Genomic DNA, 25484 nt, shown 5'->3' on the forward strand with positions numbered 1-25484 from the left:
CAGCAGTGCATTGAAATACATGGGGAGGAGTGTGACAAAAATAATTGAGGAAAAGACACTTTGAGGGGAGAAGAAAAGACTGCAGGTTTTTGCATCATGAGGAAAGAACTGAGCTCTCAGGGATACAGACAGCAAAAGTGGAGGGAAAAAGATGACGGCATGAAGTGTCTAAACCTGAAATGTTGACTTCTGTTTCCCTCCACATATACTGCCTGACTTGCTGAGCTCCTCCAATGGCTTGCTTATTCTTTCTAAAACACAGCTTACAGATAAAATTGATGCATGCCGAGTAGAAACACTAATTGACTGCTCTCCAGATACTGAGGAAGGGCAGAGAGGCCAAAATCTATTAGACAAGTAGAGCATCAATCAACATTAGCCACAATTGAAGTATACCCTGTGGCAATATTGCTGCTGCCTAGATTTCCATATGAAGGATTGATTAATAAGGAAAGGACATCCACTAGTGCTCGTGGATGGACATAGCTGGCGATCAATGTAGATACCTAAAAGTCACAACACCAACCCCTGCCCAGTCTGTCACTTCAGTACCCATCAAATGGGAATCATGAATTGTTTTTTATGAATCACTCCAGTAGTTTCCTATTAATTTCAAAAGGCCAGCAAGTTTATGGATGAATATTTAATTAATTCCCTAGTTTCCATAGCCTTTGATCAGTGGCAAGTACCGTGTACAGTCCCCTCTGCTCCAGCTTCTGGTAAGATAAGGTTCTTGGAGTGATTTGGCAGGGAACAAATCTATAGTTGAGGAGCACATCCTTTAGGGCTAGTCTCTATAAGCGAGCTTTGACAAAACAATGTTAGCTTATTGAAAGTGATTGGAACAGCAAGCGCAAACTAATATAATGATGTCCACTTCTGTCACTGTACTAGTTTCAACATGAGTTTTATTGATGGTGGCAATATGCCTAGAGGAGTAACAAGACTAAAGACAGCACTCATTAGCAGCACTGCTTTAAATCTACTCCAGTTCTGACAAAAAGACCACCAAATACTGCCCTAATGCAATGTCAGCTGATGAACATTCCTGAAAATTGCAGAAATACCTGTCAATTTTCCAAATGGGATCACAATAAAAACTAGTCTTGAAATAATTATCAAAAATAAACAAAATGAGTTCACAGAATCATATACCATGTGAACTTTTAAAAGTCAACTGGACTCACAGATACAAAAAAAAAGTAGTAGTGAAAAATAACTTGGGTTAAAATTGAATGGCCCTTTCAGAGAGCCAGTATATGCATAACGGGACAAATGGGCTGCTGTGGTGTATGACCCTATGATATCTCTGTCACTAGATGGACAGGCTGCATACACTGAGTATGAGCTTTTAAAAGCAAGCAACTAAATAACTTTAAAATCTGGCAGCCAAATGCATTTTCAAAGGTTTAACATTAAAGATATATAAAGGATTTTGCATCTAGACTGGTTTGTAAAGATGAGAAAATATATCAGTTAAAATATAAATTCCCATTGTTTTGTTAAACCACAGCCTGATGTAATGCTAGTACTGGACAGCTGTTGAGATATCAGATTTCAGGTGGGGATCTCACATCATGACAAATACATTAACATTAGTGATTTTTAGGAACTGAAGAAACAGTAACCAAGATAAAAGAAGTTCTGTTACGTTTTTGTTTAAGGGACCATTAGAATTAGAATCAGACTCGGGTTTATTATCACTGACATATGCTGTGAAGTTTATTTTGTGGCAGCTGTACAGAGCAATATATAAAATTACAAAATTACAACAAGAATATATAAAAATATATAGAGAGAGCAAAGTAGTGAGGTAGTGCCCATAGCTCATTCCGAAATCTAATGGCGGAGGGAAAGAAGCTGCTCCTAAAGCATCTTCAGGCTTTTGTACCTCCTCCTTGTTGGTAGTAATGAGAAGAGTATGTCTTGGTTAGTGTGGTTCCTTCATGATGGTGCCACCTTCTTGAGGGATTGCCCTTTGAAGATGTTCCTGACGGTGGGGAGGCTATGCCTAGGATCGTGCTCACTGAGTTTATAGCTTTTTCAGACTCTTGGCCATTGGCACCTCCATACCAGATGGTGATGAAACCATTCAGAATGCTCTCCTCAGTACATCTGTAGAAATTTGCTAGACTTTCATGACATACCAAATCTCATCAAACTCCTAATGAAATATAGCTGCTGGCATGCTGTCTCCATAATTGCATCAATATGTTGGAATCACGATAGATCCGCAGAGATGTTGATACCCAGGAATTTGCAGCTGCTCAGCCATTCCACTGCTGACTCCTCGATGAGAACTGCGGTGTTCTCTCTGGATTTCCCCTGCCTGAAATCCACAATCAATTCCTTGGTCTTACTGAAGTTGAGGGCAATGTTATTGCTGTGACACCACTCAACTAGCCATTCTGTCTCATTACTGTACGCCTCCTCATCACCATCTGAGATTCTGCTAACAAGAGTTACGTCATCAGGAATTTTATTGATGATGGTGGAGCTGTGCCTAGCCACACAGTCATGAGTGCAAAGAGTAGAGCAGTGGGCTAAGTAAGATTCTTTAAGATGTGCCTGTGTTGACTCTCAGTGAGGAAGAGATGTTGTTTCCAATCCACACTGACTGTATCTCCCAGTGAGGAAGTCAAGGGTCAAGTTGATCACCATCTTGATCATTGACCCATCTTGGATATTAAGCACCGTTTGGCAAAGATAGGCTGAAATAAACCCCTCTGTACCTTCTAAAATTCAAAATGGAAGGCATTTTATGCAGATTTCTAGGAGACCAAAGTAAACAAAACTATAGGACCAGTGAAGCAGAAAGATGCCTCGATAAAGCTTGCATTGTTTTGTTTTCCTGACACTGGTTCAAAGGTTTCTTTGATGTTTGCTTTTAGTTTATTCATTTAATTAGAAAATATCTCTTTCATCTAAGGAAATATTTTGTTATATTAAATTTAAGTTTAGAGCTTACAGTTAAGTGTATAATAACCAAGATATGAGGTGTCATATTAGTAACATATTTGATCAATTTCTGTCTTATTCTGTTTGTGAAGTACTCTGAGGTATTATGTTCTAAAGGTCCTCTGTCAATGAAGGCTATGAGAGACTGCTGTGTGCTCTGCCTCAATAAAACATGGTTTACAACTGCTTTACTTAACTGTGCCATGCAACCTGAGGGCTTCTCAATTCACCAATGGACCTTACGGTGCCACTGGACAAAGCAAGAAGTGGATGGGGTCTTCTTCCTAATCAAGTCCTCATGGTGCTCGACATGACAGTCCTGGCAAGTTCCTCCTCACCTGATTTGGAATATCTAACAGTGAAGTGCCACTTATACTAGGTGTAAGAGGAATTCACTTCAGCTATCCTATTGGCAGTTTACATTCTACACAAGGCAGAAATGAAGCCCGCTTTCAATGAACTGTGATTCACAGATCTCCTGTCCACTAGGGGCTTAAACACTCTTGACAGTATTATTTCCAAAGATGCCTAACAAACCAACCCCTGTCCACACTTTGGTAAATCAGGCCAGCAGGATGTGCTCCTTCACCCTGCACACAAACATAAGGATCCAATACAGAAAGTTGTACAGTGAGGAAAGCGATGAACTTCAACATGACTGCCTTGAGTTAGCACACTGGCCCATGTTCAAAGATTCAGCATCCAACACAGATGAGTATGTCATCAGCATCGCAGACTTCATCAGCAAGTGTTTAGAGGTCTGTGTACCAAAGGGTCAATCTGGGCGTTCTTAAAGCGGAAACCACAGATGAATTGGGAGATCCACTCCCTACTAAAGTCCAGGACTGCAACATTCAAATCGGGTGACCCTGATCTTTACACAAAATTGATACGACTTCCTTAAAGCTATAGGGATACCATGAGACAATACCAGACCAGCTATTGGTTGTGGCATGGCTTACATGCTAAATTGTGCTACAAAACAAGTCAGCTAGCATCATCAACAACAGTGCATCCCTTCCTCTGCCTGATGAGCACAGTCTATGCACATATTGCAGAGGAGGAGGATTGGATGTTACAGCAGCCCCAACAGCCCCCAATACACTTGAATCCACATTACCCACAGTCACTGTTGCAGATGTCAGATCAATCTTCTGGAAAGTGAACATTTGGCCCAGTTGGTGTTCCTGGCTGGGACCTTTGATCCTGCACAGATCAGCTGGCTAAGATATCTGTAGAGATTTTCAACCCCTCCCTACTTCACTTTGACACCAAAGAAAAATAAGGTAACGTGCCTCAATGACTATTGCGAAGTTGCTCTGACATCCATCATCATGAAGCACTTCAAGAGGCTGGTCATTGCATGTATTAACTCTAGCCTCCTAGACAACCATAACACACTGTAATTCGCCTATGGCTGAAAGACGGCCACAGCGAATGCCTTCTCTCTGACTCTACATTCAATCTGGAGCATCTGGACAGTAAAGACATCTACTTCAGACTTCAGATTGTCTACTGACTCCAGCTCCATCTTTAATATAATTCAATGCAAATTCATCTCCAAACTCCTAGACCTGGGGGTCAATATCTCCTTTGACAACTGGCTAACAGACTGCAATCGGTAAGGATGGGCAGTAACACCTCTGCCACAATTGACCTTAACAGCAGTGCTCCATGATGCTGTGTCCTCAGTCCCCTACTCTACTTCCTATATACTCTCGACTGTGAGGCCAGATTCTGCCTTAACTCCACCTACAAGTCTGCAGATTATATCACAGTAGTAGGCCACATCTCAAATAACGATGAGTTAGAGTACAAGAAGAAAACAGAGAGCCTTGTGGCACAGTGTCACGACAAAAACCTTTCCCTCAATGACAGCAAAACAAAAGTGTTGGTCTTTAACTTCAGGAAGGTATGGGAGATGGTGGGGGGGGGGGGTACCCACTTTCCTGCTTGCATCAATGGTGCTGAAGCTGAGAGGATTGAAAGCTTTAATTTCCTAAGATCATCACCAATAACCTACCGATAACCTCTCCTGGCCCAACCACATAGACACAATGTCCAAGAAAGCTCACCAGTGCTTCTATATCCTCTGGAAGCTATAGAGATTTGGCATGTCCCCTTTGAACTTATCCATTTCCATTGATGCACCACAGACAGCATCCTATCTGGATACACTGTGGTTTAGTATGGTAACTGCTCTGCCTGTGACCGCTAAAAACTGCAGAGTTGTGGATACAGCTCAGCAATTCGCAGAAACCAGCCTTCCCTTCATGGACTCTGACTACACTTTTTGCTGCCTTGGTAGCACGAACAACATCAAAGACCACCCACCACCACCATGCACTAGAGCATCCCCAACTCCCAAATCATGCAGAAGATACAAAAGCCTGAAAGCATGTAACATCTGGTTCAAGGACAGTTCTATCCCACTGTTAAAAGTCTACTGAATGATTCCCTAATATGATAAGATGGACTCTTGATCTCAGAATCTATTATGTTTTGGCCTTGAGCTTTATTGTCTGCCTGTGTTGCACTTTCTCTGTAATGTTAACACTTTATTCTCTATTCTGTTATTGTTTTTCCTCAATGCACTGTTTTAATGAAGTGATCTGCATGGATGACAGAAAAAATAAAGTTTATCGCTGTATCTTGGTACATGTAACTCTTATAAATCAATTTACTAATTTATTGCTGTTCATTTCTTTTATTCTAGCAAGCTCCTAAACTAATACAAGTTACAAGAGTGATCTCAGAAAAGAAAATATCCTAAGTTACACATTTTCAACAACTTTTATTTTGCACGCTGAAACAGGCCCTGGAAATTCTAAGTGTCTAGATGCTGGTAGTCATGGCAAGCCTATTATTGATTTAGATTAGATCCTGCTGCAGTGTAAGTGCATTACAATGCACAACAACCTTGTTATAAAACAGCTTTACATACTGAACATTCTGATGTCCTTTTTTTGTGCATGCTAAAGTCTTTGGGCCAGGAGCATCAACCAATGTGAGAATGAGAGAAAACAGATCTGAGGAAGAAGTTCAAGACAGGGTTGATGGAAGTGGTGGCTGATACATGGGATCAATGTGGTTGGGTCTGCAAGGTTTAAAGTTTAAATCAAGAGTGATCAACCCTATGGTCATTCACAGTTCAACACTTGACACTACAGGGCCTACTCAGGAGGGGCCTTGAAATAATAATGAAGCAGCCATCACATCCTCCAAGAGGACCACAACCTTGTCATTGGGTTTGGAGGCTTGCATGCCTCAATGACCTGGAGAACTATGCTTTATGCTTTGGCCTTTGGTAGGGTCACCCATGCCAAATAGGTCAAAGGGTAGAAGCCAGACTAAGAGTGGTCCACCAGTCCTCCAGATTTCAGGGCTAACAACCCTGACTGATAAAAACAAAATTGTTACGGAAACAATAATGCTTCTATATCTGAGTGCGACGGTATTTGCGAGTCTCCACCCAGGACTTATGTAACTAACAGTAGTGAAAACCGAAAGGAAGCTACTGATATGAACAAGGAAACCCTGAACACTGCCACAGATGGAGGACTTCACTGCTGCCCTAGATGAGAGATATGAGAATGAAAAAAAAAATTGGGCTCTCCTTACCCAAGTATGTCAAAATGTTGTACAATAAATTGCTTTCAGTCAATACATGTTAAAGTTGTCTGCTACTTTTAATTAACCACTTCAAAGGATTTACATAACATTGGCAGACAGTCATTACTTCACCTTGCTATGTTAACTCAAAAGCCATTATCCTGACAATATCCAGATGTGGAAAGCAAAGCTCCATTATTACAATTCTGGATGCTTTTGTACCAGGCAAAGCATGAAAATGTCACAAATCCACCATTATAGTTTAAGGAAATACAGGAGACAATACTGAGGCTTGTAAACACAAGAGATTCTACAGTTGCTGGAAAACTTGAGCAACACACACAAAATGCTAGAGAAACTCAGGAGGAGATTCTTGTTTCAGTTGATGTTTCGGACCAAGACCCTTCATCGGAACTGGAAAGGAAACGTGCAGAAGTCAGAATAAGGTAGGGGAGGGGGAGGAGAACAAGCAGGCCAGTAATTGGTACAAACAGGTGAGGGGAAATGTGGGTGGGTGGAGGTGGGGTATGAAGCAAGGATCTGGGACCGTATAGGAGGGGATCCTTCCGGTCAAGGTGGTGGCAGCATACAACGTTCTCTTGGTCGACAGTTTTCAGATAGCTCATGAAAATTTCATTTTTAACTTCTCTTACATCTGTTTTTCACCTTAAATGTGTTTCTGCAGGCTCTAACAGTCCCAATTTACAGGTTGGAGATCACTGAGTGACCCAGCACATTGCCGTCTCCGAGAAGATACTGGAAAGTGAGCATGTACTCAAACAGCCCTGTGGCGAAGAAACTTTGATACAGGGTGCAAGCCAATGTTCCACTCCATTTCACTGATTAAGGCATCTATTAATCACCGATGAAAGTGTCAAGGAAGATTGAGACATCAACGCAAATGCAGAAGGCGAGGTGAGTTCAGCACCAATTGCCTTCCTTTTGATCGCTGCCAAGGAGTCTGTGAACAGCCTATCACTATATGGTTCACTGTGGCTCTCTGCCTCGTGTGGTGTCCCTCTCTTTCAATGAATGTTGGTGATATCGTACGATGGTATCATGGTTCTGCATGTATGAATTGGACTTTGTGTTTATGGACTGTGACTTTTTCCAGACTTATGGTTTTTATACTGCGCTTTTTTATTGCTTGTTCCTTTTCCATTTTGTGTGTTTGGGGGTTGATGTTCCTTACTAAACAACTTTCATTTTCTTTCTTTCTTTGTTTTGTGGCTATCTGGAGAAGACAAATTTCAGAGTTGTATATGGATACATGCTTTGATAATAAATGAACCTTTAAATGACCTTTGAAATAAAGAGCTGAAAATGATCCTAAAAGGAGACGGCAGTGGACCTTAGAAGAAAGGGAAGGAGGAGGAAGAAATGGAAAGAAGAGGATGGAAGAGGGAGGTGATGGGCAAGTGAAAAGAGAAGGGGTGAAGAGAGGGTCAAGACAAAGTTCACAAACTAAATTCCAATGTTAAAAGAAACAAGTGCAATTTTAACAGATGATTTTGGAGCTGGTACAATTTTTTGCTTGGTTTGAGTTGAAAATGAGGATGTAAAATATTAATAGTAAATCAAATAAAATTCCAAATAGAGAAAAAAAATCTAACTTAGGTAATCAATAAGACTTCAAGAATGATAGGCACCACTTAGAATATAGGAACCAGAATAGAAGAAGGATCTTAAGCAATTCATGACTGCTTTGCCGTTCAATAAGATTATGACTGATCTTTAAACTTAGACTATTTCAGAATCAGAATCAGTTTTAATATCACTGACATATGTCACAGAATTTGTTGTATTGCAGCAGTAGTACAATGCAAAAATTAAAACTGTCAACTACAATAAGAAATATATAGAAATGAAATTAAATAAATAGTGCAAAAAGAACAAAAACAGCGAGGTAGTGTTCATGGGTTGATTCAATATTCAGAGACCTGATGGCAGAGAGGAAGTAACTATTCCTAAAATGCTGTGTGTCTTCAGCTCCTCTACTTCCTTTCTGATGGTAATAAGAAGAGAGAATAATAAGGCTCATTAAGGATGGATGCCACCTTTTTAAGGTATCACTTTTTGAAGAAGTCCTTGATGCTGGGGAGGCTAGTGCTCATGACGGCGCTGCCTGAGTCTGCAACCCTCTGCAGCTTTCTCCAGTGTTGAGCAGTGACCCCTCCATACCATGATGCAACCAGTTAGAATGCTCTCCACGGTACATCTGTAGAAATTTACTAGAGTCTTTGGTGATATATCAAATCTCCTCAAACTCATGAAATATAGCCACTGACATGCCTTCTTCATATATGCTGGACCCACGATAGATCTTCAGAGATGTTGACACTCAGGAACTTGAAACAGTTCACTAGATCCCTCGATGAGGACTGATGGTTCCCTCAACTTCCCCTTCGTGAAGTGTTCTTACTTATGTTGAGTTCAAGGTTGTTGTTGCAACACCTCTCAACCAGCCAAACAATCATCTCCCTATCACCATCTGAGATCCTGCCAACAACAGTTCTGTCATCAGCAAATTCATAGATTGCATTTGAGCTGTGTCTAGCCACAGTTAGCCACAGTCATGGGTATAGAGAAAGAAGAGCAACAGGCTAAGCACAAATCCTTGAGGTGTGCCAGTGCTGACTGTCACCAAGGAGATGTTATTTCCAATGCACACCCTACTGTGGTCTCCTGACGGGGAAGTAAGGATCCAGTTGCAGAGCCTGCATTAATGCCCTTCCTATCCAAAAATCTATAGATTTCTGGCTTAATTGAGTGATTAAGCCTCCACAGTCCTCTTGAATGGAGGATCTGGCAGATTTGCTACCCTTGGGAAGCATGGTAAAACTATCAAGACTATCTTAAGAAGACAGAATTACCAATGCCCAGTAGACTTTCAGAGTAATTAAAATGCATAGACATATATCACTTAAAACAGTATTGTTTTAAAGTCAACTGAACTGTCTGGCTTCTTATCCTTATGCTGTACTATATCTTGATTCACTCTTACAGCAATACACGTAGCTTTACAACTATCAATCTCAAGGGGTGAAGAGGTTAAAAAAAAATTAAATTGGAAGCCAGAACAGAGAAGCCAAAAGGAGAAAAAAATACTCAAAAACTCTTATTAGCACTGATAGCTCAGTTGATAAATCAGAGGGAATAGATAGGGACATCAAGGAAAAAGACAACAAATGATCCTGTTGCTCTTTTATGCAGTTGGTTGTGGATAATGGTTTGAAGGCAGTGGGAAAAGTCAAACAAGTTCATCAGATTACCCAAGAAATATCAGTAACAGCAGTGTGGTGTTGAGTACAAATATGGGGCAGGGGTAGAAAGTTAGGAGGGGAATTGGGCTATATAAACACCAGCAAAACTTCTCAAAGCTGAAACTACTTTTCAAAAGCTGGGCTCCTTGGATAAGATCAGGTAAGACTGGACCCCTCAGCACTCCAGTTGTGACTAAATGGAGTTAATGTATTTTAACATTAGCATCCCCTCTTATGAATACTATATTTATCAGTTGGAATTAGAGACAATTATTTTTCTCTACTGTCCCTGGCAAAGATCGGAATAAAAAATTAAAATACGCTATCGTAACGGTAGTGAAACTGTTACCTCCTTGTATTTTAAAACATGAAAATCGACATTTCATTTTCAAATATCCTTTGCAGTTTATAAATTCAGTCCTATTTTTCCCATGTTTTGCTTGTTATTACATACAGTAATTTTCCACAATAAGCCATGATGAGTTACTTATTTTGTGTGGAGAATTAGAAAAAAACAAATAGCAATTATCTATAAGAATAAGAACTATGCTAATTCATGGCACGTACAATTGAAATGATTACTGCAGACTCTCCTACAGCCCGACAAAATGTTTTTATCCACAAATCTTTTTCCTGCAGTGTGAAAAGACCTCTAGGGAGTAATCATAATTGCAGATAATGTAAGTTTAAAAAAAACCTGCATGGTAAGAAAAGGTCCCTCTACTTAAGCAAATATAAAGCACAGGAACTTTGATTTCCCTATCTTCACAGCCGCTTGTATAACTATATTTGCTGAAAAGAAAGAGTTCAAAATCCAGTCATGTACTAATGCTTTTGAACAGAAATTTCCAATAGCAGTTGAAACAAGCATCATTATGATCCGGTCAACAATTATAAATTCTTTTAACATTTCAAGATGAAAATGTACAGTGGGAGTTTTCAAAGTCAATTATTTGATTCTAACAGCAGCATTCACTGGCTGAAAAATGTGCAACCTACAATGTGCACCACTCATTCACCTTTGCTATTTTAACAATATATCCCTTCCTTGCAATCATCAGGACCAACTAAAACAAGTATGGGGATGTAGTCACAAGAGCTTGTAAATACTGCAATTGGAACAATGGTTTATTGGAGGAACTCAGCTGGCTGAGCAGCATCTGCTGGAGGAAAGGGAATGCCGAAGTTTTGGGTCAAAACCCTGCATCAGGACACAGCTTGGTGACGTTATGGTGACAAAATCCATCTAAAATTATGCATTATCATAAATTTGAAATATTTCAACATTGCTCAGTTCTGAGAAGGGAATTCTGATCTTATGGGGGAGGTAGTGTTGGGGGAGATTAGTGGAGAGTAAGGGCTGGTGGATAGGAAGTAGTCTGATCTCTTCTCCTGGGTTCTTATGGAACCTAAAGAATTGAGGATGACCAGCTTCCTTTCAAATACTGAAATGGCCAATGAGAACTATGCAGGACCTTCACATTCTGCCACAGTAATAGAAGGTGATGTTGGAAAGGGTGGATGATTGAATCATTTCTGGATGCTGTGCAATCCTTCCATTGTTTCAGCTTGATATGCATGATGGCAAGACTTCCCTACTTTAAGCAATCAGGGAAAGGGTTTCCCATGAGTCAATGAGGATATTCAAGGCTTATGTAAAGTCAATGAAGACTACACACTGTGGAGGTGTCAGTGTTACACTTTTCTCGTATTTGTCACTTAATAAAGGTCACACCTATTGAATTACTTCATGGGTGGAATCTGTATTGTGACTCTGGAAGGAGCTCAGTAATAACTGTGGTGACTGATGTAGCCAATGGAAAAGGGAAAAAAAAAAGTACGTAAGTCATGCAGAAAAGAAATGTGCCACTGCTGCTCCTTTTAGGTCTATGTGGTTCTTTTCCACATAAAAAGTCCTCAAATTGCCTTTAACGCTCTGTCTGGACACATGAGAGTTAGGTTAACTCTGAGGTATACAGCTTTCTTTAGACTAAACATCCACAGAAAAAAAAAGAGCAATTTGGGATGGTGAAAATCTCTAATGAACCAATGTCTTCAAACTGTGCACTGATTTTAAGGAGTAGAAAGAGAAAGCAAAACATAAAACTAAAGGTAAAATAATTTTGAAATGTTTTGAAGCATTCTTAAAAAATAATAAGGTATTTTTAAATGTACATGATTCACTTGCACTCCTTCCCAATTAGTGTATTTCATTCAGTATTCATAATGTGCTCTCCTATACACAGGAGAAACCAAATACATGTTGAGTAATCCCTTTGCACCTGCATTTAGCCTGCAGGAATGACCTTGAGCTTCTGGTCACTGTCTCACTCCCACTCTGCCTTACTGTCTGCGGTTTCTTACACTGTTGCAAAAAGGCCCAACACAAACTGAGGGAAGCACCTCATCTTCAGTCTGGACACATTGCAGCCTTCATGACTCAATAATGAATTCTGCAACTTTAGGTAACTCATTTTTTTCCCTGACTGTATCAGAACTCACCATTTCTACCTGCCAACATCACATCTCAGCCACACACACATAAAATGTTGGAGGAACTGTAGGCCAGGCAGCATTTATGAAAATGATTAAACAGTCAACGTTTCAGAACAAGACCCTTCTTCAGGACTTTTCAACTTTTCTTTTTCTATTGTCTGGCCTGCTGGGCATGTCACAGAGCCTTAACATTAATACCAAGCAGAAGAATCCGACCGTCATGTTAGAGTAGTACAAAACATTAGTTAGTCTGAATTTGGAGTACTGTGTACAGTTCTAGTTGCCATACTAAAGATGTGATTAAGGTACAGAGGGGGGAGAAAAACGTCACAAGGATAGACTGGTACAATTTTCCCTGGAGCTAAAGATGCTACGACATTACAATGATAGAGGTTTATAAAATATGGAAGGAGTAGATAGCGAGCGTCTATCTTCCATGGTAGGGATACTGAAACTGTAGGACACAGGTTTAAGGTGAGAGGGAGAAGATCTGCGGGGTAAATGTTTCACATAAAGTATCTGAATTTGGAATGAACTGTCAGAAGAACTGGTGCAAGCAGGAACAGTTACAATTAAGAGATATCGGTACATGTACTTGAACGAGCAAAGCTTAGAAGGATTTTGGATTTATGAGGCAAGTGTGATTAGTACAGATGGGCATAGATGTAGTGGGAAAAGGACTTTTTTCTATCTCGTACAATTGAATCCCAAGTTTCCTACATTGTAATGTAATACTTAATGCTTCTAGTAATCCCAAAATCATAAGATGTTAGAGCACATTTCACTTTAAGGATTTCAATATGAAGAATTTTGTTTAAAGTGGTACTCTGCATCATGTACTCCAATAGTATAGTACTTCTGTAGGACATTAAAAACCCACATGGAATGGAATGATTTGATTTTTTACCTCCCAGTGACTGAACACAAGTTGTGGGCTGGCTTGGCCGCTTGTCCGCTTCCTGATTTCATCAGCAAAACCAAAGCTCTCTGCAACCGGCAAAACAGCCTTGATGATGAACATTTCTGTCCCTTCCTTCATTTCTTCCTGTAACACCCGGCCTGCTCGTTTCGAAAGGACTGCATAGACTCGACCTAAGAAAGCGCAAAGAAACTCGCATTCATTAACTAATTAGAAATGCAGTTCAATACAAGATAGCCCCTTCAGAAGTGTAATATTATAAAGTAAAACCCACCAATTAAATGCTGAGTTTAAGGCATACTCCATGCATTTCTAAATGGAAAAAGTAGTTGTAATGTGGACTGTTAGTATGAACAACAAACAGATCTCCTAAAGTTTGCTCCCTAAAACTGTTGAAAAGTTTAAAGCATGTCCAATAAAAATGTTTTTGAAGTTGAGATCCACAGTTCTAATCTGCTGACCGACCCTCATGGTATATGTAACCTCACCCATTCTCTCCTCCAGTTGGCTTTCCTCCAAACTCCATTTTTACTATTGACACTCAACAGGAATAAACTGTCAAGCACACTTCAAAAGCATCTCTGCCTCTCCACCTCTCTCCCCTCCCTTAAGTCCTTCTTCTTTGACCAAGTTTTTAGTTATTGTCCTAATTGTCTTAGTAACTATTTTTGCCTGATCGTATCAGTATCATAAACACTGGGACCATTTCTGTCTCTGACTGGGTATATCATATGTTCAAGTCTTATTCCTCATGGAGAGCACAAAATTGAATCTAAAAACACAAAACAAGAAGTGCAGCAATATTACAGGTACTATCTTCCAAATTTAAAGAGCCACTTCTCAGTGAAGACAGATTATCAATATTGAAATTTGCCACAGCATTTAATGCATCAGAATGGTGTTTTGTTCCCTGAGGAAAAGGATATTTGAAGATCCAGACCTCAGAACAAGTACAAAATCTGGATTTAGAAGGGTTGGATCTTAAGCTGATCACAAACCACCAGAATTTGAACGTGGAGCACACTGGCATTTCAGTTAGCTCCTAGACTTGACTTAGCACAGGCCCTCTTCAAGAGTAAATGAAAGACTAGAATAGGTTAACAACTGATTTAAAATAAGGCAATAAGACACAGGAGCAGAATTGGGTTGTTCGGTCCATTGGGTCTGCTCAGCCATTCCATCATGGCTGATTTATTATCCCTCTCAACACCATTCTCCTGCCTTTTCCCCATATCCTTGGAGTCCTCTTACTAATTTACAAACATTTAAAAATACCCAGGAGCTATTAAAGTAGTATATGAAACTTACAGTAATCTTTAGAAACAAGATACTGAAGACCAAGGGTTTGCCAGAAGGCATGTGGAAAACTATGAAGTCAACTGAAAGAAGGTTCTATGGTCTGATGAAACCAAAATTGAGCTTTCTGGCCATCATACTAAATGCTCTCGGTTGCTTCACTGCAGTAGGTCCTGGAAGGCTTGTGAAGGTAAAGGGTAAAACGAATGCAGCAAAATACAGAGAAATCCTGGAGGAAAACCTGATGCAGTCTGCAAGAGAACTGCGACTTAGAAGATTTGTTTTCCAACAAGACAATGACCCCAAGCATAAAGCCAAAGCTAAACAGGAATGGCTTAAAAACAACAATATTAATGTCTTGGAGTGGCCAAGTCAGAGACCAGAACTCAATCCAATTGAGAATCTGTGGCTGGACTTGAAAAGAGCTGTTCACTCATGATCCCTGTGCAATCTGACAGAGCTTGAGCAGTTTTGCAAAGAAGAGTGGGGAAAACTTGCAGTGTCCAGATGTGCAAAGCTGATAGAGACTGATCCACACAGACTCAAGGCTGTAATTGCTACCAAAGGTACATCTATAAATAATGACTTGAAGGGGCTGAGTAATTACAGGCAGTCCCCAGGTTACGAACGAGTTCTGTTCCTGAGTCCATCTTTAAGTCGGATTTGTATATAAGTCGGAACAGGTACATCCGGTATTATTTAGCATCAGTTAGTCAAACGTTTGTCTTAGTATATAGTATATATTTTACATTTCTATACATATAGAACACTTAAGAAACTTATGTATTTCAATAACTAAACCACTGTGTTGCTTAGTAATAATTGTAGCTTTCATCAGGGCAGGGCCTTTCACATGCTCCATTATTCTCACATTATCCTTTACCTGCATCCTTTAAAGTTGTTCCGATCGTTGACCAACTGTAGCCTAAAGCTTTTCCAATGACGTTTCACCTCTTTCCAATTGCTTTATTATTTCCACTTTATTTTCAATTGCGATCATTTTCCGTCAATGGAACAGAAAACTGCGGATTTTATGTTCTATTGCTGAGCAGCAGTGAACCGTCTGACTGGACTATTAGAGTTCTCTTTAGAAACTAGTTGACTTGATCAGCATTTCTGATCTGGCTATTGTTCACGATCACACTTAATAAAAAAATACAGCAGCAGCCGCAGGCGTCAGGTATTATGCTGCCCCGGGTCCTAAACTTCACCTACACTGAGAAAGGTTAAATGGACAAGTGGGGGCAGTGCTGACTGGAAAAGGGGGGGGGGTCAGGGTGAATCTTTCTAAGAAATATTTAAGCCAAATACAAAGCTACACATTCAACACAGTGTTAATGGCAACAACTTAAAATGGCGGATGGCATTGTGATCCAACTTAAAATGGCGGATGGTGTTCTCCTCCTTCCGTTCATAAGTATGAGTTGTCTGTAAGTCGGATGTTCGTAACTTGGGGACTGCCTGTACACAAACAATTCTTTTGTGTTTAGTAATTGTAATAAATTTAGATCAATTTGTAGCAATTTCTTTTCACTTTGACATGAGTCTTTTCTATTGATCAATATCCAAAAAGCCAAATTACGTTCACTGTGATTCAATGTTGTAAAACAGCAAAAAAAGAATCCTTCCAAAGGGAGGGGTGAATACTTTTTATAAACACTGCATTTTAATGAGTTAAATGTGCTTGCGACAGTTTCAACGGCAATGTTCCCAGCAAGAGAGCAGGAAAATCTTAGTCTGTACTAAACTGATGGGTTTCACAAAGAATTTACCAGCTCTAGAACATATCAGTTTTCTTTTACTGTAATTATTTCAGACAACTAGAACTGTTTCTCTGGGTTGCTCCACTTTCAGTCAACTGTCTGTGTATGATTATCACAAGCCATGCATCAGGGTTGCTGCACTTGAATAGATGCTGCCTGACCTGCTCAGTTCCTTATGTGTTTGCTTTGGATTTTCAGCATTTGCAGACTTTCTCACGTTTATGATTTGCTGCATCATTGAGCTACTCCTCCCGTTCAGTCAGGTAATGATTACGAATCACCATCGAAGAACACTTCATACACCTGCCATTTTGTTCCTTTCATTAATAAAACCAGTTTTTAATAAATGGGTATTTTTCCTTGTCATTTTAAAAACTTTATTTGGATTGTGTTTGTGTAGTTATTTTAATTTACAATGCAAAATATTTCTCAAACTTTCATTTTCACTATTTTGTCTGCTTTTACTCTTCAATACAGCTCTCTCAATCACCAAGAGTCAAAGGAGAGCTGATGGGCATTTGTACAAAAGAATAAATTGCTTGTGTACAGTAAAATAAGGTGACAGGAATAAGATCAATCAGATTTCTCTTTTGGGAACCAGCATGGACTAAATAGACCAAATGGCTTTCCTCTTTTGTCAGATATGCTATCAATGGTCTCAATTCATCTGCCTTATCAATCAGACTCTTCCTATTAAAATAGATGCAATGTAGCCTTGCATTACCCACACTTTCTTTATCAGGCAGGGCAAATGTCCAGGGACAATTGTGAAGAAAGTTGACAAAATGACGAAAGAGTGAAAAAACTAATAGCAGGCTCAGTTTGCTACACTTCACAAGTGAAGGAATTATGTTATGATCATTGTTATTTTATGGATCGGTACCAATTAGCTTAGATGTCAGCTACAGCACAGAAATCTCAAACACTGGGCAAAGGAATCCGGACATAAATTTTTATTAGCCCGAAATATTTTTAGGGATAGGTTTTAATATGAAACCGAGGAAATGCCTTCTTGTAGTACTTACCTAACACTTCAGCAGTTGCCATAATCTCACACGTATACATCGCTGCCATTAATCGCTGAGGCTTTGCCTGAAATGCAAAACGACAAGCTTCCTTCATTGTGGCAATGAGCTGGCCAGAGAAAGGACCATAGCAATCCATAAGCGCTACTTCAGAGTTACATTTTCCATCATCCAAACTTTTGGCGAGAGTCTGGCTGCTCTCAGTCTGATCAGTTTGTTGCTTTGGGCTTTCTAACAGGGGCTTCAAATCAGTGAGGCTATTTTCTTCTGAAGTTACCTCTTGGTGCACCTCAGTTTTTGATGCCTGTTCCTCTGTGGAAGGTTGAACAAACTGTTCCACTTTATTACTCATGTCCCATTTTTCTAAAATGAAGCAAACGCCCATAAGAGGTTCTTCACATACAGGACCTGAAAGAGTAGCCAGCTGAAATCCACTGATTATACTATTGTCAAAATTCCGGTAGGCTCTTGAATCCCTACTGCTTTTGTCAAGGCACTGCCACATCGACGGCCTATCGTAGTTTTTTAACCCATTCAGTAAAATATTGGGGCCATAGCGCCGTGGTCCAAATGATGAAATTTGGTTCACTGCATTTCTCCATTTCCGGCCTACAAAATTCTCTTCTAGCTTTTGCTTAAATGTCTTGATAGCCTCAAGTGTGGTCAAGTTTATTTCTTGAGCTTCTCTGCCTTCTTTTACTGATAGGTTGAACAGTTCCATTGTACGAATCAGATCACTGTTTTCTTCAAGTAACTGTGTCACTGATTCTGGAAGTGGCATGGCTCTCACACTGACAGTGGATAACTTATTGGGTGTATGTAAAGTCACCAGTCCATCAGAATCCACAATGACGCCTTCAGGATATTTATTTTGGTCCTCTTTCTTTTGGTGAATGACAGCTATCTTTTGCTGAGTGCCCATATCTTCATTTACCATGTCCACTTTTGGTGGTCGAATGATAGTCTCTCTGAATGGAACAATTGGTGCTGATGAACTTATTTCAATCTTTGCAAATCTGCAATAAAAAAAAATAACGGCATGAAGTGGTAACAATCACAGCTTTTGAAAAAAATGCACATAAGAGGCTTGACTATAAATTAGGCACTAGTGGTTATATATGGAGATAGAATATAAACTGGCTCAAAGGATATACAGTAGATATTTGATAAATGGTCACAATTAATGTCTCATAAGTGTTGAAGACATGGTTATTGCTCTTTATTAATTTTTATTAATAATCTAAATTCAGTTTTTGGGGACACAATGTGCAAATTTGCAGGTGATACCAGAGTACTCATGTTAAGAACTGAGAGTAAAACAAGTTTAATTAATTCTTATACAGATTTATTTAAGGTGGATAACCCATGAAAGTGAAGAATGACATCCAAAAGTATTAGGTATACATAAGTATCGCTTCACGTGATAAAATTATGGGTAGAAATGGAATGCAATTTAATTTATGTTAATTTTTCCCAAGTACTGCTACTCAAAACTGGCTTCTTAAAATGCATGTAGCATAAGAAATTAGCTGAATAAAAATGAAATTTCTGTGGACAGGAACCATTCAGCTATACAAGAAACTGAAGCAGGTGGAGGACACATGGCCACTTGTACCTCCTTTGCCATTCAATAAGTTAATCCCAGCTGCTCTTTTACTTCAGTATCCATACTTTTTAATCCTCTTAACAGTCAAAAATCCATTAACTTCTGCCTTGAATATATTCAGTAACTCCATTTCCACAAAACATGAGATTCTGCAGATGTTGGAAATCTTGAACACACAACAAATCAGACAGCATCTAGGGGGTGGGAGAAAATAGACAATCCTCTTGGGCATTGAATTTCAAAGGTTCATTATTCTCTGGGAAAGCAAAGTTCTTCTCATCTCAACCCAGAAGAAGCTGACCACTTGTATGATCCTGTATTAACTATTCAAATAGCAATTATTGCTTATTTACTAGCATTATTCTTTAATGAGGTTCTTTAGTCTTCCAAAACTAACTCATCTTTCATGGCTTCACAGTCTTATTTGGATTTAAGATCATGTTTTTTACATTGAACAAAATCACTTCCAGTCTTTATATAAATTAACAAATTATGATCATTCTTCGCTCGGGACCTCTTAGCTACTAGACTTTCAACTATCCTATTTTCATTGCAGGATAACATATCTTAAAAAAACTGCTCTAACATTTGCTCCTTGACATACTGATTTAGAAAACCATCTTTTATACACCTTACCAATTCATTACTCACAATTTATTGCAGGTCAAGTCTTTCATCATCATTGTACTATCTTTGTTATGCATACCTATAGTTTTTTGTTTGCTTAGAATCTGCCTTAAATTATCACCATTATTTTGGACATTCAGACATTACACATCAATACTTCTGAGTTTTTATCTCCACTGAACACTGATCTAATTTCTTCAAATATAACCGAGAGTGTTCATGAAATTGTCCATTTTTGGCAGAAAAATTAAATCAAGCATATTGTCCAAATAGCAAATGGCCGTGGCAAAAGATACAGAGTGATCTGGATGTCTTGGTGGATGGTTCATGATAAGCTCATATGCAGATATAGACTGTTACTATTAATTGCTATGGATGGGAACAATGAAGAAATAGGGAGGTTATACATCAATTTTGCAGGGCATTGGTGAGACTACATGCATTGGAAGCAAAACAATAAGGATTTAATAGACACATACTTGGAATAGATAGATTTTCTTATTACAAGTTTAGAAGACTGAGAGGCTACTTGATTGAGACACACAAGATTCTGAGGATGGATATGGATTGAATATTTCCCTCCTGTGGGATAGGAAACTGTTGAAAGATAAAGGTGATGCCCAATTTCTCACAGAGTGTCAAAGCCTTGAAAACCTATTCCTCAAAGGGTGGTAGAAGCATAGTCTTTGAACACATTCAAGGTAATGATAGACACAGAACTAATAAGGAGTTAAAGTTGCAGACAGATAGGAACTTATAATTGAGGTGATAATCTGATCAGCAATGACATGCCTGAGAGAGATACTTCGAATTTGTACATTCAGACTTTCTCAGCTTTCATCTTTTTTCTCTACTGCATTTGTCTCATTCTCTATCTATTACCAAGGTTATCCTTTGTCTTTTTCCACTCTGTCTGCCTCTTCTCAAAGTATTCTCCAATATTTAATTCCCTGTCTTGGGAACTTTGCAATTGTGTCTCTGTAAAGGTATTCCACCTTTTCATTTATTATTATTTGTGCCATTAATACAGAATCAGAATTAATATCACTGGCAAACATATGACAAAGTACATTTATTATCAAAGTATGTATGCAGTATACAACCCCGAGATCTGTCTTCCCCACAGACAGCCATGAAACAAAGAAAACAATGGACCTAGTTCGAAGAAAAAACATTCATCCCCCCCGCGCAAAAAACAAAAACCTGTAATTGATAACAAGAACATTAAAACCTCCACCAAATATGTTGATATTTGTCTCGTTCAAAAGTTGCATGCATTCAGATAAAGCCTTCAAGTTAGATTTCTATAATTTTTCTTCGCTCTGACTAACTGAAGGCGTACTCTGCATATATATCTGCTCTTCCCTCCCTCACAGTGCTCATCATTACCCATTTTCCCAACATTATATACAGCTTAAGTTATTCAACTACTGTGATCCCAGCTCAATTCAGTGAAGCTCATCCCAAAAGACCAGCTCCATCATTTCTCAGAATGGGTGCAATGTACCACAAACACACTTCTCCCACATCAGCCTTTTAGCCACATCTTATGTCTTTGTATTCTGTATGTGACTCAGATATGCAAAAATGATTACCTTTGAGCTTCTGCCTTTTAACTTGTAACCTAGCTGCTCAATTTCCCATTGAACTCCTTCCTTTATTCTATTGAAATTGCTAATTTCTACAATGAACCATGACAAATGCATCTTTATCTCCTCTACAATTTTTCAACAGTCCAGGAAGATGCCTCTTCATGGAATTCATTCTTGGGGGGGGGGGGGGGGAGAAGAGAGAGGAGGAGAGGAAGGGGAGGGGGAGAGAGAGAGAGAGAGGGAGAAGAGAGAAAGACTTCTACTCCTCGAAACTGCATTATCTCCTATCCCACTATATTCCTTTTCACTCCTACACCATGGATGGCCCTTTACACAAAGTTATTGTAGTTAGTTTTGTTTGTCCTCCCTGTAGTCTCTGTTCTTGTCCAGAGATTGCAAGAATTTCTTACCTTCTGAACAAGCTCAAGACCAAGTCTTTTCCAATGTTACTTCCCAAATCCCCATAATTTTATCATGTGTTGTCACACTTTCCAGTCACTCCTGACTATCAATTTTGCTGTACTTAATCAAAGTGGCATGAATACCTCCTGGAATAAAGTGTGTGGGTAATTTTCCCTCTCCCAGATGCACCAAATGTCTGAATCACAATCTCCTTTTTGCACTCAGCTGAAGTTCTATGCCCTGCAGACATTCACTGCAGATGTGCATACTATGGATCACAGGGTAGTTCCAAAAATAGATGACACAAAGTTATTTAGGATTACATTTTCATTGCCTATTGTATGACCTGGACAACTTATGAAAGATAAAACAATTTTTGTTTCAGTTTGTGCCGTCTGGCGGCTCTGCAATGGACACACATTAACATAATCCAGCTAGCACACCTACTATCTGAGTAGTTGTATGACACAGCCATAATGCGTAAGCATAATGAAATTGAAGTTCCAATCTATTAGCATTCATAGAAATGAGATGAGGGAATTTTGGGGAATCATGGGACTAAAGTCAGCCACATTTTTTGAGGCTTCTGACATCCGGAACCATAAGCACACTCGTCTAGCTACCATATCAGCTGCTTCAAATACACTTTGAAGGAGTCAGCTTCACAGCTTTGCTACCAAAATATAGAAGTAGTTCATTCTTGATCATTTAAGATAAACACACATACTTCTGCAAATGTACATTGCACTTCAATTCCCAAATTTAATTCCACTAGCCTCATTTCATTCTTGGTGTTCCTGCTGATCATTTGGTTCCCCTGTCCTCGACTATGTCTACATGAGTTGTTCTTAAACTACGGCTAGTGATCCTGAATAAGGCATGGATATCTTTCCGCAAAAACATGGGTCCCGAGGATTCCATGATTCCAAAAGTGTCTCATTTGTCTGATTACAAGGCTGCCAGGAGTTCAGGACGCATCTTTCCCCACTATGAGTGAGTCTGAGGACCTTCCCTAAAAGCCTGACTCTAGCATGACTCACCCTTCAGAGATGCAAGGCTGCTTGAAATTTTCCTCATCTCTGCACTGAACAGAATTGATAAATAACATCCAATAATAGCAAGTAAAAGGCTTGCAAATATAAGAGTGGAGGGCAAAAGAAAAGAAGCGAGTGTGGAAAGAACAGTGTGAGGAAGGGGTCTAGATTGGGCTACTGAGTTAAGGGGGGGGGGGCGATGCAGTGATCTATCATCTTTCAAGCATTAAACCTGGATAAACTTTTGTTCGATTTGATTTATAGTCAGAGCTCAGCCTGACCATTTTGGCCACTTGCAATAACATGGACTTTGGTTATTGTTCAAATTACATTTTTTTTTGTAAAAATTGTGTATAATTTATGTCTGTGTTTTACTTGTGAACCCTGCTTCTGCGATGTTACATGCCTGTGATGCTGCTGTAAGGTTTTCACTGCATTTATGGGATCTTCCCAAGCACAAAATCACTTGGGCAGAGCTTTGGAGACTGGAGCCTTCCTGCATTTCTTTCCTCCTGCGTTCTGTGTATGACACTCTCCCTACACCATGACAGATCAGATGAACACATGGGGGATGAGAAAGGACCCCAACTACAAGATTTCTGGTCATTGGGGTTCTCTGGCAGACATACTGTCAGGGTGCAAACAGCTTTAACACAAGGATGGTATAGGTGGTGCCATGACAAGGCTCTGTAATCCCTTGCTGACACACTGGAGCGGGAGAGGTGTAAAAAGAGACCAGCTGACACAGAGGCAAACAAGGCAGTCATTTTTATCAAGCAGAGGGCTATGCCAGTCATATCAAAGAGACCTAAATCTAATCTGCTACAAACTGCTAAATCGTGGGAGATGATGGCTGGTGTGGGAAAAAGCTGCAATTCCCAGAGGGGGTAATAACCACACTTCGACCAGATATCATACTGAGGTCCATCGAAAAAAAGAAAATCATTCTGGAGAACCTCACAGTATCACGGGAGAAAGGACACGAGGAGGCTCATGAGAGGAAGGCCCTAAAGAACCAGTCTTTAGTCCAGGAATGCACGGACAAAGGATGGCAGATGTGGCTATTCCCCATGGAGATCGGCTGTAGAGGGTTTCTGGCAAGGTCGGCATTGAGGTTGCTGTCTGCGTTGGGCCTTGATGAAAAGAGCAAGAACCAAGCAGCTTGCAGGATGAGGCAGAAACCAGAAAGAACTTCTTGCTGGATATGGAGCAGTAAAGAGGAGTTGAACTGGAAGTCAAGAGCAGATGGGCAGTGACTTGGCTACCACTGCTGACCTGCCAACTGGAGTGTGTAGTGGTTAAAGGTCAAAACACTCTATGAAGTTTGGGCACCACATGATGACATCTGCTCCTGGCCAAAGGCTATGGTTACCTCATCAGATAAGTGTAGTGAACACCCCAGTGTATGATGCAAGTGTATATGACAAGAATCTTGATTTTGACTTTCTGAGGGAACTCTTGGAAGAGAGTTCTAAACCTGCTCTCTCCTTCTATTCTACCTCTACCTACGCCTTGCCTCTCTCACCATTTTCTCTCACTTTTTCTTACTAACACTTCCACACCCCATTTTTCCTGCCCCTCAAACTTCCCCTTTTCTATCAAACATTCCCCTCCCCCAGACTTCCTAATTTCAGAAACAAAGCATTTTTCTGTTGCACTAAAGCTTCTAATCATTGATCACAATAACTGTGATTACATTAATGAATTTTTGAAAGATGAACAATCTATATGGTAGGTTGACAGAAGCAGCTTTGAGGAACCCAGTTTAGTCACACATAGGATGGGTCTCAAAGGCATTGAACCCTTCCTTGGGGGCTACGTTTAACCTTTCATTCAGCCTCTTAGAATTGCAAAAACACCAATCTATTCACCTCTCACCTTTCTCTTTCTGACTGACGTTCAACTGTTTCCAAATTATCTGCTCCATCATCTCACTCATTGTTATTCTCTCAATAACTGTAACATCTTCTATGTATAGCAGTAACTAATATAATATGCAGTTGTCTCAACGCAGTTGCAATATAACTTAAAAAAGTTACAACATTATCTCATTTTCCATTCACATTTTCTTTTATATATAGTGGATTCTGATTAATTTGGACACAGAGGCAGTACATTTTGGCCCAATTAAGCGGCTACCCAAATCAGCTGAAGTTTCATAGAAATAATTTAAAAAGTATAAAAAAGATAATTACCACTTAACTGAGTAAACAACTATGTATTTAAATGAAAAACAGAACAAATTATACTGCTACAGCACTATAAAACTGTATATTACTTCTTAATTGTTACCGACAGAAGAATTAATCCAGTGTACGCTGTGTGTTCTTTTGACTGACTAGAAATTAATAAAATTAGCACAGACAACTAGTGTAGATAGTGGACTGCCTTCATACAAGGCTATCAATTTCATTCTCGAAATCTTCTTTTTCATTGTAACATTCCAGATGATTGTCAATACGTGCAAATTCTTCTTAGTTCCTAACTTATTGGAATTAGTGAAATGGTTTCACTCCCAGCCGTTTCTGGAATCTCCAAGCCTTAATGCTTGTAACCACAGTGAGCAAAGCAGTTCAGAATTGTCTTACTGCTTATTTCTCATCAACTATCAGTGACAAAAATCACTGCTTTTTGAACACAAACACATACAACTGACCTATGTAAAAACTGTTCACCCTAAGTAATGCCTAATGGCTAAGCAAGTGATGATAATTAGAAACCATTAGTCAACAGTCTCCTAACTCAATTAAGTGGCATGGTGCATGTTAAAACAATTTTTAGGGTTAGCACATGCAGCAATTAACCGACTTCAGCCATTAGTCTTCAGATTCGAACTTGCATTGAAGATTAAATTTAAAATGCAACTCTGAACAATGGGTACACTACAGGGA

The 25484-nt window shown here is 39.5% G+C and overlaps 1 protein-coding gene across 2 annotated transcripts in view; it reads right to left on the minus strand.

Annotated features, from left to right (window-relative positions):
* The window catches only part of efl1 (elongation factor like GTPase 1), a 280941-nt gene that overhangs the window by 35920 nt on the left and 219537 nt on the right, over window positions 1-25484 (minus strand). For both annotated transcript variants that reach the window (XM_073033003.1, XM_073033004.1), the window contains 2 exons: window positions 17333-18348; window positions 13237-13421 (listed from right to left, as the gene is read on the minus strand). In XM_073033003.1, the coding sequence (XP_072889104.1) occupies window positions 13237-13421; window positions 17333-18348 (1201 nt within the window). The remainder of the gene's footprint in view (window positions 1-13236; window positions 13422-17332; window positions 18349-25484) is intronic.

This window comes from Hemitrygon akajei, chromosome 30, assembly GCF_048418815.1.
Source record: "Hemitrygon akajei chromosome 30, sHemAka1.3, whole genome shotgun sequence".
Classification (NCBI taxonomy): domain Eukaryota; kingdom Metazoa; phylum Chordata; class Chondrichthyes; order Myliobatiformes; family Dasyatidae; genus Hemitrygon; species Hemitrygon akajei.